General features: G+C 39.2%; 1 protein-coding gene across 3 annotated transcripts in view; it reads right to left on the reverse strand.

The window, feature by feature from the left end:
- Window positions 1-17,031, reverse strand: part of tox2 (TOX high mobility group box family member 2) — a 131,168-nt gene that overhangs the window by 10,303 nt on the left and 103,834 nt on the right. For 2 of the 3 annotated variants that reach the window (XM_066665426.1, XM_066665425.1), the window contains 3 exons: window positions 14,582-14,815; window positions 9,029-9,259; window positions 851-931 (listed from right to left, as the gene is read on the reverse strand). In XM_066665426.1, the coding sequence (XP_066521523.1) occupies window positions 851-931; window positions 9,029-9,259; window positions 14,582-14,815 (546 nt within the window). The remainder of the gene's footprint in view (window positions 1-850; window positions 932-9,028; window positions 9,260-14,581; window positions 14,816-17,031) is intronic. The other variant, XM_066665427.1, reaches the window with a different exon arrangement.

The raw sequence follows: 17,031 nt of genomic DNA on the forward strand, positions 1-17,031 counted from the left end.
AGAGAGAGCACATAAGAGAGGGAGAGAAAGAAGAGAGAAGGTAGGAGAGACGGAGAGAAAGGTGGTGGTGGGGGTGTTTAGCATGAAAATGCAATTTACGTTTCTGAAAAGGAAAACAATGGCTGTGAAATTAGGGGTATGAAAATGGTGTGTTTTATTATGTAGATGAAAATATGCAATGAAACGATCCATTACGCAGCTCCTGTTGAAACGATCCTAAGATGAATCACCTTCTAAAAATGAGAAATATGCGATCGATCTATGGATTACGCATGTTTGCAGTATTATGAAATGAAGTGAATTTGAGTAATACATCAGTGAGTCAGATCTAATGGATTCAGCTAGAACTAATCCAGAAGATTCCCCTTACTGCTATAATAATAACTGACACTGACACACACACACACACACAAAAACCTTGTTTGTATAGGTTCTTTAACACAGGAAGAAAATTAATAATCGAAAGTAACATTTAAATTTTTTTCTTTTTGGTTAAATGGTTCTTTTCCAAGATGAAAAACCTACTGCATACTATTATTATTTACAGAACATTAAAACTTGTTATTACATAGTTATCTTTCATGTCAAACTATATCATAAGGACATTTGTTACATATATACACACATACTACAGGGGCTATGTAGATCTAACTGTGTATGGTCCTGTTAGACACATGTACAAACACACACACACACATTCATATATCCACAAAACACATACACACATTTCCCTTGACAGACCCTCCCTGGAGATCCTACTGAATTCTCCATCTAATGTATAATATACCTCATCCCCCCATCACTGCTGACCGTACATATCAAAGACATGACCCCCTCCTCCTTAGGTTACCTTGGAAACCAGGCTAGCTCGGTACGCTGCTAGGGCCTTCAGGTACTCCTTCTTAGCCGCTTCTGTTTTTCTCTTATACCCCTGAGAGAGAGAGGGAGAGGGAGAGAGAGAGGGAAGCGAGAGAGAGAGAGAGAGAGAGAGAGAGAGAAAGACAACAGTGATTAGAATTACATACACACACAGGAATTCAGCCACTTAACCTGAACAGAGGCCATGGTCAGTGTCATGTCCACCACATTAGATCCCACATGTCTAGTATCTTCTAGCCTCAAAAAAAAAAAAAATAATAAAAATAAATAAATAAAATGCACCCGCCCATATGGATTATTGCATGAAACTCAATTATGGGGTACCACTTTCGAAGGGCAATTTCATAAACTTCCCCAAGAAATGCAAGCTTAGACAACACACAGAAGCAGGACAGAAAAAAGAAAAGAAAAAGAAATCAGTTTGGGTTTTAGCATTTCTGCTGGAGAGTCCATTAAGAAGACACATCGTTCTATCAGAGTGGGTGTCACATCAGAGAAAGAGCACAAAGAGAGAGAGAGAGAGAGAGTGAGGGAAGAAAAGGACGACAGGGTTTAACAGGGAAGGCAATCTATAGCAACGGAATGAAGTCACCGAGAAATGGCGAGATTGGAATGTAGGCTAATGTAATGGCATGTCAATCATTTCACCGTCTCTGAAAAGAAAAAAAAAAAAGAAGAGAAAAATCCATTCGCTCCGAAATTGAGCGGGACAACAGCGCGTCTTTAGCCGATGAGAGAAAACATGGTTTAAATTGGTGAAAAACAAAAACAACAACAAAAACCACTGTACTGAATGGAGCAGCAGTGTTGGGTCTACTGATGAGAAAAAGCACATTTAGGCGATGAGCACAGCGATGGTGTTTAATGAGGAAAGAAAACCTCCAAAATGGAGCCAATGAAAGAAAATATGGTGTAAATTGATGAAATCAACATGTCACATTATACGGAGGGAAGCAGCAGTGCTGGTTTAATTGACGAGGAAAAAAAGAAAACAACAGCATTAAATCGATGGACATGGCAACCTTGTTTAAACCGATGAGGGAAAAAAAACATATTTGCACAAAACGGAGCAGATGAATTTGGTTTAATTTGGTGAAACACACTAACACTGAAGTGAGCGGAAGAGCAGCATTGTTTAACTGATGACAAAAGCACCACTGAAGGAATACAGACAGCGCAACACTCACTGAGAGATGTGTTGTGTAGGTACCTACACTGATCTCCAGATGTTTTTAGACGCAGCTACATCTAATTAGATCTCAGCTACATTTATGTATTACCACATTCAACTGGGAACACATCTCTATAGAAAAGCATGGAATAATATAGGGTGTTCTGGAGTAGCTGCACATGAGCTTAACATCACCATACTCAATGCCAAGTTCAGGTTAGAGGTCTGTACCCCTTCCCTAAGTATCAGCACCAGCATGTAATCTCACTAATCTCATTGCTGATGCCATCAGATTCTCACAGAAATGTCTCAACATCTCGTTTAAAGGCTTTCCAGAACAGTAGAAGCTCTTCATTTCAGAGCAGTAGTGTTCTTTAGTTGTCATGAATTGCTTGTGTAGATTTATGAGCACAGTCCCACTCTACAGTTGTGTTTAGTGATAGAAAAAGGGAAAAAAGCCAAAATAGAGCCAAAAAAACAAACAAACAAAAAAAAAAACCCAAACAATTGTTTACATTGATGGGGAAAATAAAGTCACTTTGAGACGTGATTGGTTTAACTGATGAGAAATAAACAACATTAAAGTGATGAGTACCGCAACAGTGTTCAAAAAACATAAGGAAGAAAAACACAAAACATGGCGCCATCTCTCCCCAGGGAGCTTGTTACAGGGTGGAGAGACAGAGGAATTGCGAGAACAATGATTTTAAACATTTACATATGGCTGGGCCCCGGGTCTGCCCACTGTACTGAGGCTAGAGTTACCATTAAGCTTTAATGGAACATATGCAGGACTACTACCAACGGACAGACACACAGACACGTGGCACACGCAGCAAATGCACACACACACACACACACACACACGCGCGCGCGCGCGTCATTACTATTGGACTATAACCTTGTACGTAAAAAAAAAAATGGAAACTGTAACGGAAAATGAAAAACACTAAGCATTTAATGCCATTTAATTCAAATGAGATTTGGTTTGAAGTCATTTGGACTTTTTCTATTGGTTCACACTCTGTGAACTTTTATCATAATTAAAAGAGCAGAATTGAATTCTTTCAATTCAAGTGAAAAAAAAATGGTTTTGGCTTTGAAATACAAGGTTTTACTTTACAGCTCAGTACACAGACACACACACACACATACACTCTGAAGAGTGCATGCATACACACAGAACAATGTTCCCATATAAAGCTCCCCACACACACATACACGCACTGAAACATCTGTCTAATCTGATTAAGAAGAAGAATTGGAACAGTGGAAGCACACTATGTGGCCAAAAGTGTGCGGACATCAGCTTAATAATAATAATAATAATAATAATAAGGAGATTGTCTCTCTTTCATGCAGTTACTGCTCTGGGAAAGCTGTGCACTACAAACATTGCTGTGGGGATCTGATGGTATACAGGACAGCATTAGTGAGGTCAGGTACTGATGTTGTATGAGTAGTTTTGGATCATTAATCCAAGTCATCTTAAATATGTTACTTGGAAGTCCATCACTCCAGAAAAAGCCAGTCCTGTTCTTCACAGTGAAGTGCTGGGGCTGGGGTTGGGGGGGTGCTCGTGCCTAACTAGCCTACACTGGACATTGAGCATGCTGACGCTGACCTTAGGCACATACACTCATGTGTAGCTGCTACAGTGTCAAGTTTTTCTATGGAGATGGTACAAGTGGTGCCCACAATAGATGCACCTTAAAGTCACTGAATTGACTGATATTAACACCTGTCCTCAGATGTTAAGACAAGGCATGTAGCTGAGGTCCATAAGTGATTTCTTTTATCCTTGTTCACACTGGGTAAGAGTAATGAAAAAACTGCAAACAAATGGCACTGGAGTGACCCGGCGCTATTATTAGTAGATTATTAGTCTTAAGCATTTTCAGATAAGGCGGCCAGGGCTAAGTTTGAGAGCCGGTGTCCTGACAGTTAAATATTGAACGAGGTTGTGTGGCTTTTGTAATAATGAACTCCCGAGGAGCTCCCGGCAGCTCTGCTTTCAAATTAATTTAACCCCAGCTAATGAGTGGCCCTAACGACAGCAACTCTTAAATAAATTAGCACGCCTAAGGATTTCTAATTATTCCAAAGTGAGCGGATTCATTAGCAATTGAAGCCGTCAGAGAGAGGGAGCAAGCGAGCGAGAGACAGACAGAGAGAGAGAGAGAGAGAGAGAGAGAGAAAGAGAGAGAGGGTCGTGATGAATTAGAAATAAGGAAAGGGGATGTGTGAGACCGAGGGAGCACATGTTGCCTCCTTAATCCCGACATGGCGGGTGTCCCCCCGCAGAATTATCTGGTAATTGTACCTTAATGAAATGTTCCTGTTTGATAACCGGTTAATTATGGAAGACAATAACTCGCGGAACCTCCTGACACCAGGGAAGGGGCAGATACCCTTGGGGAGGGGAGAGAGTGAGAGAGAGAGAGAGTGAGAGAGAGAGAGACGGGGACCACTACATTCTATTTTTTAATTTTTCTCTACACCTTTCTCTCACTCTGTTCTTATTTCTAATTCACTCTCTTAGTTTTTTCCTATTTGCTCAGATTCAATATGCTTTTTATCTCTCAGCAGGAGAGTGCTGAACAAAAGCAGTAGAGTATTAAAGTAGTAAAGTACTGTAGTAAATCAGTAGATTGAACTAAATCAGCAGTAGAGTATTTTACAATAGCTCTGTGCGCTTTTATTTTGCATTGTTACCTATTGCTGTAGAACACAATACATCTCTGAAACACTCAAATTAATGAGGCCGACTCCAAAGCACTAAATCCCATGGGAATTAATATGAAAAGACAGGGTTATTAAACCTCTGTAAGCCGGCAAAGAAAACAAACAAACAAACAAACAAAACCCCAACATCTAAAACATGGCTGCTACGGCTCAAGGACGACACGACAACAAACTGAACACAAACACAAAGACAAAGATAAGGGCGCCTATGTTTGAAGACTTGTGTTGTTTATTTCCATTGTGCTCCATGTACACGAAGATTATTTTATGTGAAAGCCAAAGATTAACAAGGACAACTACAACTACTGTTAGATAAAATCATTCTGGAGCATTGCTAACTGTTCACTCCGAAAAACAGTGACACGATGTACACGGCATCTACAATGTTCGAACAATGTAGAAAGGTATATAAACATTCTCAAATATATGGTGTAACTAGAACATTCAGAAAATGCACATTTGCTAGAAGACAACATTTGGGCAAACAACTTAAATTATTTCTTGGAAGTCTGAAAAATCCATACTGGAAGCCAAAGGTCAGATAGGATGAAGGACTAGAGCAACTAAAACTGCTGGATAAAAGCCTGGGAGGAAAGGGTTATTATTGGCGCTACGCTTGATATAACTGGGGACGGTTAACAGGACGGGCCCGTACTGTGACTTTTTGGACATCACGGTTCCGAGCCATTTAACATATTCCTCATTGGCATGAGTGGCAGGTCAGGGCCATCACTAAAAGAAATGACAGTCATCCATTGGAGAGGAGCTCTATCAATCATGCTTTAATGGGCCTATCAGAGAGACTATTCTGGAGGCAGATAAGGATCCTTCACCCGTTCTCTGTTCTCCATGCTTTTTTTCAGCATTCTGAGTATAGATGGAGAGGAAGGGATAGAAGGGACATGGATTACACGCTGTTCCACTGCTGATGCTCATCTGTAGATCTGTAGATCACGTCACAAACACCTGTCCGGGTTATCAAATATCATTGCTTCAAAGAAAAACCCCAAGGATTTCCAAAATTGTAACGTTAGAGGTTAGAGGCAAAAATGTTTTTTTTCTTTTTCTTTTACTTTTAATGTCAGTGAATGACAAGAGAATTTTATTTCAAGTAATTTTCAAGTGATTCTATTGGTCCACTTATTGGGAACTGTTCACACAGCTGCCATAGGTTACTTCTTTTGTCATTTCATTTCTTTAACCGTTTTATCCTGTTGGTTTGTCATGGTTGGTCCAAAGCCTACCAGCCTACCTACTCCTTACAGAAAGTGACCAGAGGTGGCGTCTGAACCCACAACCCCAGGACCACACAGCTGTGACCGTGACACTACCTGACACACCACTGTGCTCCCTGTGTTCCAATAATGTACAACAATTGTATTAATTAATGTAGAATTGATAAAAATTGGAATACTTCAAAATACTACAAAGAAAAGTGGTATTTGATGTATACAAGTGCATCTGTGGAAGTACTGAGACAAGATAACATTTAGATAAACAATGTCAACTGTTTCTACAAATGAATATGAAAACAATAGATATTTTGTCAGGAAAAAAAATCAAATTTATTCATTTCCCCAACTTGCAAATATTTAGTGTCTGATGTTCGCTTCTTTGGCTTGGAAACCTAACAAGTGATGGAAGCTTACGACCACAAATTAGCATTGTGCAAACTGCAGGCCGAAATGGTCACACGTTTGCCTCAAACCGTGTCGAGTTGTTAAGTCATCTCATATGAACTTGCTCATGTGGTTTCCGACACAGCTACAAAAATGAACAAATGAATACCACATAGGTAAAGAGCACACAGCAGCAGCAAACATGAAGCCTTGGGTTTTTCTGTATGAGTTTTTGAACATTTTATGTCATACAGCGTCATAAACCACATATGTTCATTTATTTGAGATTACTTAACAACCAGGCTTAAGGCAAAGGTATGATTTAGACAATGATCATTTGTGGTTATGAGCTTCCATTAGTCTGTTAACACCAGAAGCAGACTTCCCTACACAATGGGAAAAGACCATTCTAGATAATATTAATGATGTCTTCTACACGTCTTTCTGGAAGCATGTACAAATATGTAATTACTATCAAAATTTATTTGTTTGTGAAGCAGTTTACAGTGTGAATATTTGGGTTTCTATATTTTTTAATAAATATTAGCCTTGCAGTTCCTGGGCAAAACCTAAGAAGCAAAATTCAGATGCTAAACATGCTTGACTGTTTGGATACAACATAATTAAGAACTGTAGCACTGTATACATTTACAATTCATCAGGAGGACTATTATTGTTATTTGGGCCCTGAGAATGATTGGTGGCAGGTGATGATATCATTAAATAACCTGAGTGCTGCTAATCAGAGCACTGGGAGCCCTCTCCTGATGACTTCATCAGCTCCACTGATGTGTAACAGATGTATTCTGAAGTTTCAGAACTGAGTCATGGGCAGAGAGAAAAAATAAAAAATAAAATCCAAATCTTCCTTCATCTTGTTGGGGGTAAGAATATAATGTTATGATTTTCAGAGGAAATGGAGATAAAAAGCTAAAAGTTGCAATACTGGACTCAACAATGCAAGGATGGAGCTTATATTTCTCTAACATTCATAATAACAATAATAATAATAATAATAATAATTATTATAATAATAATAAATACAGATTTTAAAAAAATCTATTTCGATATCTGAACATCCTGGCAAACAAAGGGTTAAGAAGCACAAACAATAACATTTCGGAGAGCAGATGTCCTTGAGGGAGAAAAGAAGGGCGCCGGGCGATGGCTAATCTTGTATTCTCAGCATGATCAAATCACCAGGCAACAGATATAAATAAAAGGGCCGAGGAAATGAGGAATTCACATTCAAGAGTGTCAGCGGCAAAATGAAGATTCATGGTGAAGAGGGGAGAAGGGAAGGAGGCAAAAATTAACTGCACATAAAAGGACACACACACAGCATCCCACAGAAAAGGAGAGAGAGAGAGAGAGAGAGAGAGAGAGAGAGAGAAGTGAGAGAGAAATATCACATGGCATAGGGGTGAGTGGTCTGCACTCTGTCATGGAGACAGGTGCTTTTATTTGACATGCAATAGCAGGCCTTTGTTATGGAGGATATTCTAAAAATACTGTGGCCCTCTCCCTCTCTCTCTCTCTCTCTCTCTTTGTCTCTCACACACATCATCACTCTGCTTCATGCTCAGCTCATTACTGAGGAACGCATGCACACACACACACACACACACACACACGCACACACACACACAAATGCTAAGGTAAAGAATTTATGTGAGCAAACCAAGGATAAGCCCATATTAAAAAAAAAAATCCTCAAGTACATCATTAAACAGGCAAGCATTAGAAAGACTGTCTGAAATGCTGCCATTCAGCTCCATACGACCAGCAATGTTATTATCAAATCTTCACAAAAGAAATGCTGTGGTATGGTTTAGAAGAATGCAGACTTTTTAGCAAGTCAGGGTTTTTAAAGCCCATGCAAACTGGATTAAAACAAAAAAACGACAGTTTAAACATAATTTTTAAGCCAGTGTACACTAAATATATGAACATAACAGGTACAATAAATGTGATAATGATGGTGTTTGGGACATTATAGAAACAATCACTAAAAAAAAGAGGGATCTGGCGGATAACGTGCTTCATATGGAATAAAAATACATTTTACTATCAAAATATGAAAGGAACCTAGCTTGTTCATGATCTTATTTTGATTTTCTGACTGTTGAGGATTCAAAAAGTGTGTCACAGCTAACACCATAGACCGAGACTGGCTAGCTTAGAAATATTACAGAGTATGTAACAAGGACCCTAAAGATCATCCACTAAATGCATGTGGCCCTTATGGTCCAATTCCTGAACATGAGTGTTTATGTGAGTTAAAAGTTGCTTTGCTTCTACAAATCTAGATAGCTATTATCTGATTAAATAGCATTCCATATCTTGAGCTTGAAATATATTACAGTCAGTCAGTAAATACATTCATTTCCAGCACTTAGCACTGAGCCCTAGTTTAACCCTCATCCGCTTTCAATCTAGGAGTCAGTGTCCAGCCCTGTAAGCATCTACATAAACGACGTTCCTCCAAGAATTTCCTCCAGGTGTTTGTCCATTTTTGTGTGATAAGTGTATACTTTTTTTCTTGGAACGGCAAACCAACACAATTAAAAACTAAGATCCTCTGCACCTACAACTTGTAAAAAACACCACTCACCTGTTTCTGCTCCTCTCCCAGACTGTCCCACATGGACGCCACAATCTTGGAGACGTCTCCGAAGGTGGCATTGGGATTTTGACCCTTGATGGCCGCCTGAGTGTCCCGGAAGAAGAGAGCATAAGCAGAGACGGGTTTCTGAGGCTCGTTAGGGTCCTTCTTCTTCTTCTTCTTCTGTGGCTTGGGCTTGGGCTTCATCATGTCTGTGGAGGGTCTTTTCTCCCCCGTGATCTGGGGAAACAGAGCGGGGCAGCATGAGGACATGGATCTAACACACACATAGTCTAGCCACCAAACCTAGCAGCAGGATATACTTTAACACAGCAGAAGATTTCAGTATGTTGTGAACAACCGCTGCAACTTGTTCTGAAACTCATTGTTCGTGCCACTGAAGATAATGGAGGAAAAATGTAGAGTGAGGTGAGGCATAAGAAACAAACCCTCCCTTATTAAATAGAGCTACGGTATGGCAGGCAATCTCACTACAACTTACTGTAAGGTACAGTTTCAGCCTTAATCCCAAGCAGAGTAAGTTAAAAAAGTGTCAAACAGCTGTCATCACTGGAAACCAAAGACAAAACACAAAATAGCTAGGTACTTAACCTTATGATTTCACATTTCAGCAGTACATGTGGAAAATCTGTGGCACGACTACTTTTAAAATATTGATTTAAACACTGTGATGGATTTCTGTTTCCCGTTAGAAGCAGATGGTTTTGTCTTTAAATGCCCTGAGAAGAACCTCCTAACCCCAGTGGTCCCTAAATCTCCTCTTGTCTGTGTGCCACTGTGTGCTATGATCATTATCTATTTCATTAGCTCATAACTAGTAGCTACATATCATCACTGCTGGAACAAAATGTGCATCATTAAAAAGGAAAAGCAAAAGCAAAAGTATTTCTCATATTTAAATGAATGTTAACATAAGATTTTAAAAAGTATTACGTACAAACTATGTATATTACGTAAAAAAAAAGACAAAACTACAGATACAAGGTTTTGTTCCAACAGTCATTATGTGCTCTGACATCTGCATTGTGAGGGGTTTCAAGTGTCATATTATTTTCCTAATTCTAGAAAATATGAGTTTCAATTTTATTACAAGAAAGTTCAAAATGTACAAAATAAAATACAAATAAAAATGGTATTAAATAAAAATAATGTAAAATGGGGAGTTAGAGCCAAATCAAACATATGTGGCCTCCAGACCTCATTTCAGGCAGCTCCTGGTGTAAAGCTGAAGTACTGCCAGAAACAAGAGCTGAAGCTAATGAAAACACATTCATAAAAACCAACAGTACAGAGTTAAGTCCAACAATATGATCAGTAACTTTAGTTTTCATGTGTTATAAATCACCATAAAACAGATCTTCAAAAACATGGAAATGAAAGCAATGTTACAAACCTTTCTTATTTTATGCTGGATATATAGAACTTCTACATTATGTCGAATTTTCTGTTTAATACACAAGGTCTTCTCTTCATTCAGACATAGAAACACAGCCACATCACAATCCACATGTGAGCTGAGGTTTTTTTTTTTGGATGACAGCTATTAAATAAGTTGTGGTTAAATCAATGAAACCACCTTTCAGTTTCAATTGTTTACTCATTATTAAAGCTACAGTGACACTGAAACATGCTACGTACAAAACAATTATTTCAGTTGTCAGTTTCTGCCCTGACCTTGTTTACTTTTCTCTGTAACTCCGCCCCTTGTTCATCAGTGTAAGTTTTTGTCCTTCTTATTGTTTTTTGGCCCTGATCTTGTTCACCTGTGTGTTTCCTTGTGTTTCTCTGAGAATTGTGTATGACGTGAAGTACCTCATGGCTGTTATTGGCTTGTGGAGCCTTCTGCTTTCGGTATGGATTACAGTCAAACTAGTTACCAGCATTTCAACCCTGCTTCATCATCATCATCACCTTCACCCTCATTATCATCAGGGTCACACAAATTCAGAAGTTGAAAAGTCACAGACCAAACTTAAAAAATATAAAAATACTGACTGTGCTGAGTGGCAAGCTTCTACTGGTTGTAGTTGAGTACCTGCTGCGTATGAGAGTCTGAGTGGTAATGAGCTTCTAGTTATGCATGTGTTTGACTATGCAAATGTGAGTTGTTCTTTTATCTGCAAACATCATGAAATAAAAATGGGATACACTGAAATCCAGCGAGTGCTTTCACTCAAAGCCGCTGTGGGTAATCTGCACTGACAGGTTATGGACAATCTCTCTCTCTCTCTCTCACACACACACACACACACACACACACACACACACACACACACACACACACACACACACACACACAAGCGTTAAAAGCACACAGGACAGAGAAGCCCTGGAGAAAGAGCACTGAAATATTCAGGGCGAAATTGATTGCTCTACCGTGGGCTGAACTGAGCATTGTTAATATCCCATTTGAATCAGTGCTACATGGCTTCATCTCATGTTGGACGCACACTAATATTTGTTTCTTCTACTGAAGCAGCCTCACATTTAAAACAAAAACAATTCCATTATTCAAACGAGTGGAAATGTACAGAGAGAGACAGAGCGAAAGAGAGAGAGAGAGAGAGAGAGAGAGAGAGAGAGAGATACAGAGAGACAAGAGAGACCATGAAATGTTTCAGGCAAAGCAGACAGTCCAAACTAACGAGTGAAAGAGTGAAAGAGGTTTCTGGGACAGCAGTAGCTTTAAAGGCTGCTTAAGAAACACTATTCACACTTGTCAGCGTTTTCATCAGTGCCACTACAAGATTAAGGCAGAAACAGGTGGTGTATGCTCTACCATGTAATTGCACTAAGTACAGTATAAAAATGACACTACCACTGCAAAGCCTCATATATCTTACAATAAAACCCTACTTCCCCAAAACGATAACTTTACTGCAGATGGAAAAAACAATCTTACATTGGGATGCATCAACACAGAATCTCTTGGCCAATGCAATAACATGGTTAACACCTTACTGAGAGCGATACTGATAGCACATCGTATGTGTGTTTTAATACATGTTTACACTATAAATGTGTGTAGCACAACAAGACATGCTCATCCTAAACATGGATTTGTTTTACATTACAATTTAAAACAATTTTACAGCCATGAAATATAACACTATTTAAATTAAATGCAAACTAAGCCAACTTATCAAAAATGACAACTGCTTTTTCAAATAGTTTTAAAAACTATTCATTACACTTTGTTACTCTTTTGATTTTTGTGAAATTAAAATTGTATGTTTCAAATATTGTATATTTTTATACTTCATCTATTATTGGTCTGACCTATGTTTATTGTACTAAAGAAATGATTATAAAGTCATAATTTTTAAAAAGAACAGAGCTGGAGTCAGATATGAATGAATGAATATAACATGTAACTTACTGGTGACAGCCAGTCAAAGCAATCTGAATGTTTCCCATATTCATATTCATCTCTCATTCTGTTAGAACATAAGTTATGGCTGAAACGAAATATGCCAGATTTGCATGAATAAAAAGAGATTTGAATGTCCAATCACAGTATTCGGCACACACACACACACACACACACACACACACACACACACACACACACACACACAGGAGTGTGTGGTGCATATATTGAGAGAAAGATACCATGCTGCACGAATGTATTTAGGCCTGCTATAAGCCTATGGATAAGGCTTTGTGAAATTAAGCCATTTTTATGCACAGTATCGTTATGTATTTCAGTGTGAATATGTGTGTGTGTGTGTATTCTAATGTATATATGGCATGTTTATATCTATATATATATACGGAAATAACACACACTCTCTCATACTGCTTATATATATGTGTGTGTGTGTGTGTGTGTGTGTGTGTGTGTGTATGTACCTGGTGCACAGCTGCAGATAAATATGCAAAAGTAAAGCCTCCCTGATTCAGTTACAGCTCTATTGTGTTGATGTTCACTCTCTAACACTCTCTGAGGGAGAGAGAGAGTGAGAGAAGGAAGGAGAAAAAGAGCAGAAGAGAGAGCCACGTGTGCTGAGAAAGCTGCCTGGAGAGCAGCCAAGACTTACCTTACTGTATGGATTTACATTCATTAAATCTCTTTATATGAGCACAAAACCTCAAAATGGTAACTTTAGACAAAATAAGATAGCTACAAATCAAAAGATAGTTTAAACTGTTGAAATGTCAAAATGATAAGATTCCATTCCAAGGTCAAAGTGAACTATTTCTATTGGTCCATTTATAATGTTTATACAGTGTATGTTCTGAAGGTAGATTTTGAAATTACAGCAAAAATATTCAAGTGTATGAAGGGATAGCCACCCATCTTTCAGTATTTCTAAATATCTAAACCTGTCATAAACAAACTCATTCAGAGTGGGTTTGATTTAAAATGCTCCAGTCTAATTATGCTCAGAAAAACTTGTTTACAGCAGTGATGAAAGAAACCAGACACCCAAAGTATGTAAAGCCTTGAAACAGACAAAAGTCCCAAAATTAAACTAATATATTTGTGGATTTACTACTATGTGACCATTAACTTTACTCAGGAGACGTGTAGCATCACTGGTAAATAACTGTCTATAATCACATTTGAGACATAATTACCTCAGGTTCCTATCAGCACCACTGTATAGAAATCAGTGAAGAAAAAAACAGCTTGTTTCAAAAACCACTGCATGCATGCTGAGTATTATTGTTATGTGAGTGATGCATATATGAGGCCAGCTAATGAAAAGCTAGGAAGACAATATATACATATGCTTATTGCTGTCCAAACTGTGCTGTAAACCACAGATGACAGCACCAATCAGTATGGTTGAATTCAGTTTCCTACACACATAGAGAAAAACAAGAAATATACACAGCCTGAAGCACACCTCGCAATTAGCGTTCCACTCTAATAGACCTTTGTGTAATCCGATGGTCTAAAACAATGTAATTTAAGCATTGTGTAAGTTAATTCACTCTTTTTACTCTTGGATCCAATTAAGCATGCTGCATCGTGATAATGAGGGATTTCTAGCAGCCAGTGCATTACTGCCGCAGTCAAATTAAATTCCAACTGACACTTTCAATAAAGGAAGTGGATGACGGACAAGCTGGAGTAATTGGATTTCTAGGACAATAAAAATAGAAAGAGGGCGAGACAGAGAGAGAGAGAGAGAAGAAGGAGAGACAGGGAGTGAGAGAGATGGAGATACAGAACTAAACAGAAAAGACAACATGTTTTACTAAAGGGAAGAACAAAAGGTGCTGTTTGCGAAGTTGAATAGCTGTAATTTGTAAACAATATAAAAGGGACCTCTTGCAGAAAAAGTGTTTGACAATCCCGCTGACTTCTACGAACAAAAACTACGAAAAAAAAGAAACAAAACAAAAAAACCCAACCAATTCTTTTAGAGAAGGGAAAGCTCTTTAAACACCCACTTAAACAACGAAGCTCGCGTCTTCTAAACATCTGAAATTACACATCCCAAGCTTCCACACATTCCTGATCTTCCCTCAGCACTTTCAGACAAAGCCTTGCTTCAAACAGAAAACACAGTTCACTTCCCTTCCCTGTACCTTCGTGTGGTAATCTGCTTCCTCTTCCTGGGCGGAGCTTGAAGGGGAGGGCGTGGCCGACTGGCTTCCCGGCGATGAGGGGGAGCCACGAGTAAAGGAGCCTCGGCCAATCTGAGAGCTGAGCTGGGACAGAGCACTCATGGGGTGGGGCAGTATCCTAGGAGACCTGTTTAGCATGGGCGCCTGGCCGGCCGGGGGGTAGTGGCCGCCTTCTGGCCCGGCCAGCGCCTGCATCTAAGGGCGAGAGAAGAAGACCAGACTTTACCAGGAGATCGGGTGGATGACTTATAAGTTTGTTGGCTACAACTGGATATCTCTTTTTTTTAACCACACTCAAAACCTAGTCATAAACGTTACGGGATGTTTCACATTGAAGGAAGGAAGGCTTATTTAGGCACACTATATTGTCTCTGGGATTTACATTAGCATTGGAATGGTAACTGGGGTGACTTTCTGGAAGTAATGGCAATGACCATTTATTTCCAGGCAGTTTGTTATCAGAGATGGAGAAGTCTAGTGACCTGATCTTCCTCACTGTATGTGGCAGCCTTTTTGATCTGTCTTCACACTTTGTAGTGTGAAGAAAAACCTATGGCTTTTCCACTGAATGGTACCTACTCTACTTCACTCAGCCTACTGGCCTTTTGTGCTTTTCCTTCAGGCAAGTTTGGTACCCGATACCTGGAACTGACTACTACTTAGTATATGCTGACTCATAATTCCAAGCAAGCGGAGTGGGGACTGAACTGTGATGTGCAAAACTTGCAAAGTGCTCATTGACAACAAAATGCAGACATCCAGCACAAACTAGTCATCTGTAAAATCTCCTAGCTACAGCAGAGATAACTTTTGATTTGACTCACAGTGGCAGCTTGTAAAATTATGTGGTGGTCTTTTTGAAGAGGTTCAAACTCTCTTTGGATTAGTGGCTGAGGAGAGAATCCAGCTAGAGCAGGACGGTGCCACAACAAACTCTATGGATCTATTTGAACTCATGCATGGCTAAACTGTGTTTGATCCCCAAAAAAATAACAACATGCAAATACAATGTAAACAATGGCCAATGTCACTGATGTTATTTCCAAAGCTTGCCAGTCCTCTTAGAGACGATGTATCACCATGTCACAGGATACATTTCGGACGTGAGTTGATATAGTGATAAAACAACCAGGTACCAAGTACCTGTAAAAAGTGAGTAGAGTCGTGTTGAGTTGAGTAGGTACCATACAGTGGAAAAGTGCCACTAGTTGATCTTCTTTCACTCTTTGCAGCAACCTGTTTGATCTTCCCTCACTCTTTGTAGAAACCTAGTTTATCTCCTCTCAATGACAATACGAAGAACCTAGTTCTTTTTTTGTTGTCCCTGAGCTGAACATCCTTCATCCTTTGCAATAACCTGGTAGATTCCTCCTCCACTATTTTACGGAAAGTGCACAATCCTTCCCTTAACCTTTATATCAAAATGGTGAATCCTTCTTTCAATTGGTTGATCATCCTTCATCTGCTGTAGCAGGCAATTGGTAGATTTGTTCTTTAGTCTTTGCAGCAATGAGATCCTTCTAATACCGTTTGTAACAACCTGGTTAATCTTTATTCATTACACTGTGAGTCAACAGGTCATGGAACAACCAGGTTTACTCTCCCTGATTTACCTCTCCTTACCTCATCTGGTGAATCTTTCCTGACCTTGCTGACCACTCCGTCATCCATCCTTCACTGTTTGATGTGATAAGGTGGATATTTTATCCACCCTTGTACAGCAACTTCCCTCATCCTTTTCATCAAGGTGCAAGATCATTCGCTCACCATTAAGAAGCAACATGGTTGATTTTTCCTTCACTCAGCTCAGTGAAGCAACATGGTTGATAACCACTTTATCATTTTTGGGAAAGCTGGTTCATCTTCCCTCACCCTTTGTAATAATATCTGGATCATTTGGACTAAACTGATGAACTCTTCCCTCATTCTTTTAGGGAGTTTAGCTAATAGTTACATATACCTACTCTCTGTGGCTCAGTAAGTTGAGCTAAGCTAGCAATCTTTTTTAAACTTATTTCTCTCATTGCAGATTTCTCAGAAAAAGCCCAAATATATTAATTTCTAAAAAAGAGGGATCGGCATAACTGAGAATGTAACTCAACCACTAATGTTCACACGTTCAGCCTTTGCTCTTTAAAACAACTCTTCAAAGGTGCCCTTGTTAACAAATGAATTTTCAAAACCACAGAAATACTTCAAATGCAAAGAAAACCCCTACCTCGGGAGGCTCGATTCAAAACGTGGCATTATAATGTAGCTACATTTCCACTGTGCCTCTGGGTGACCTGGTATATCAGACACGATTGTGCATGATCGCAGAGATAGGCTCTGCATTTACAGTAAGACAGTTACCGCACACTGTTTTCAGCATGACTTTCAAAGGCACTTCAGAAACCCACGACACCATCAAG

Source organism: Hoplias malabaricus, chromosome 3 (assembly GCF_029633855.1).
Source record: "Hoplias malabaricus isolate fHopMal1 chromosome 3, fHopMal1.hap1, whole genome shotgun sequence".
Taxonomy (NCBI): domain Eukaryota; kingdom Metazoa; phylum Chordata; class Actinopteri; order Characiformes; family Erythrinidae; genus Hoplias; species Hoplias malabaricus.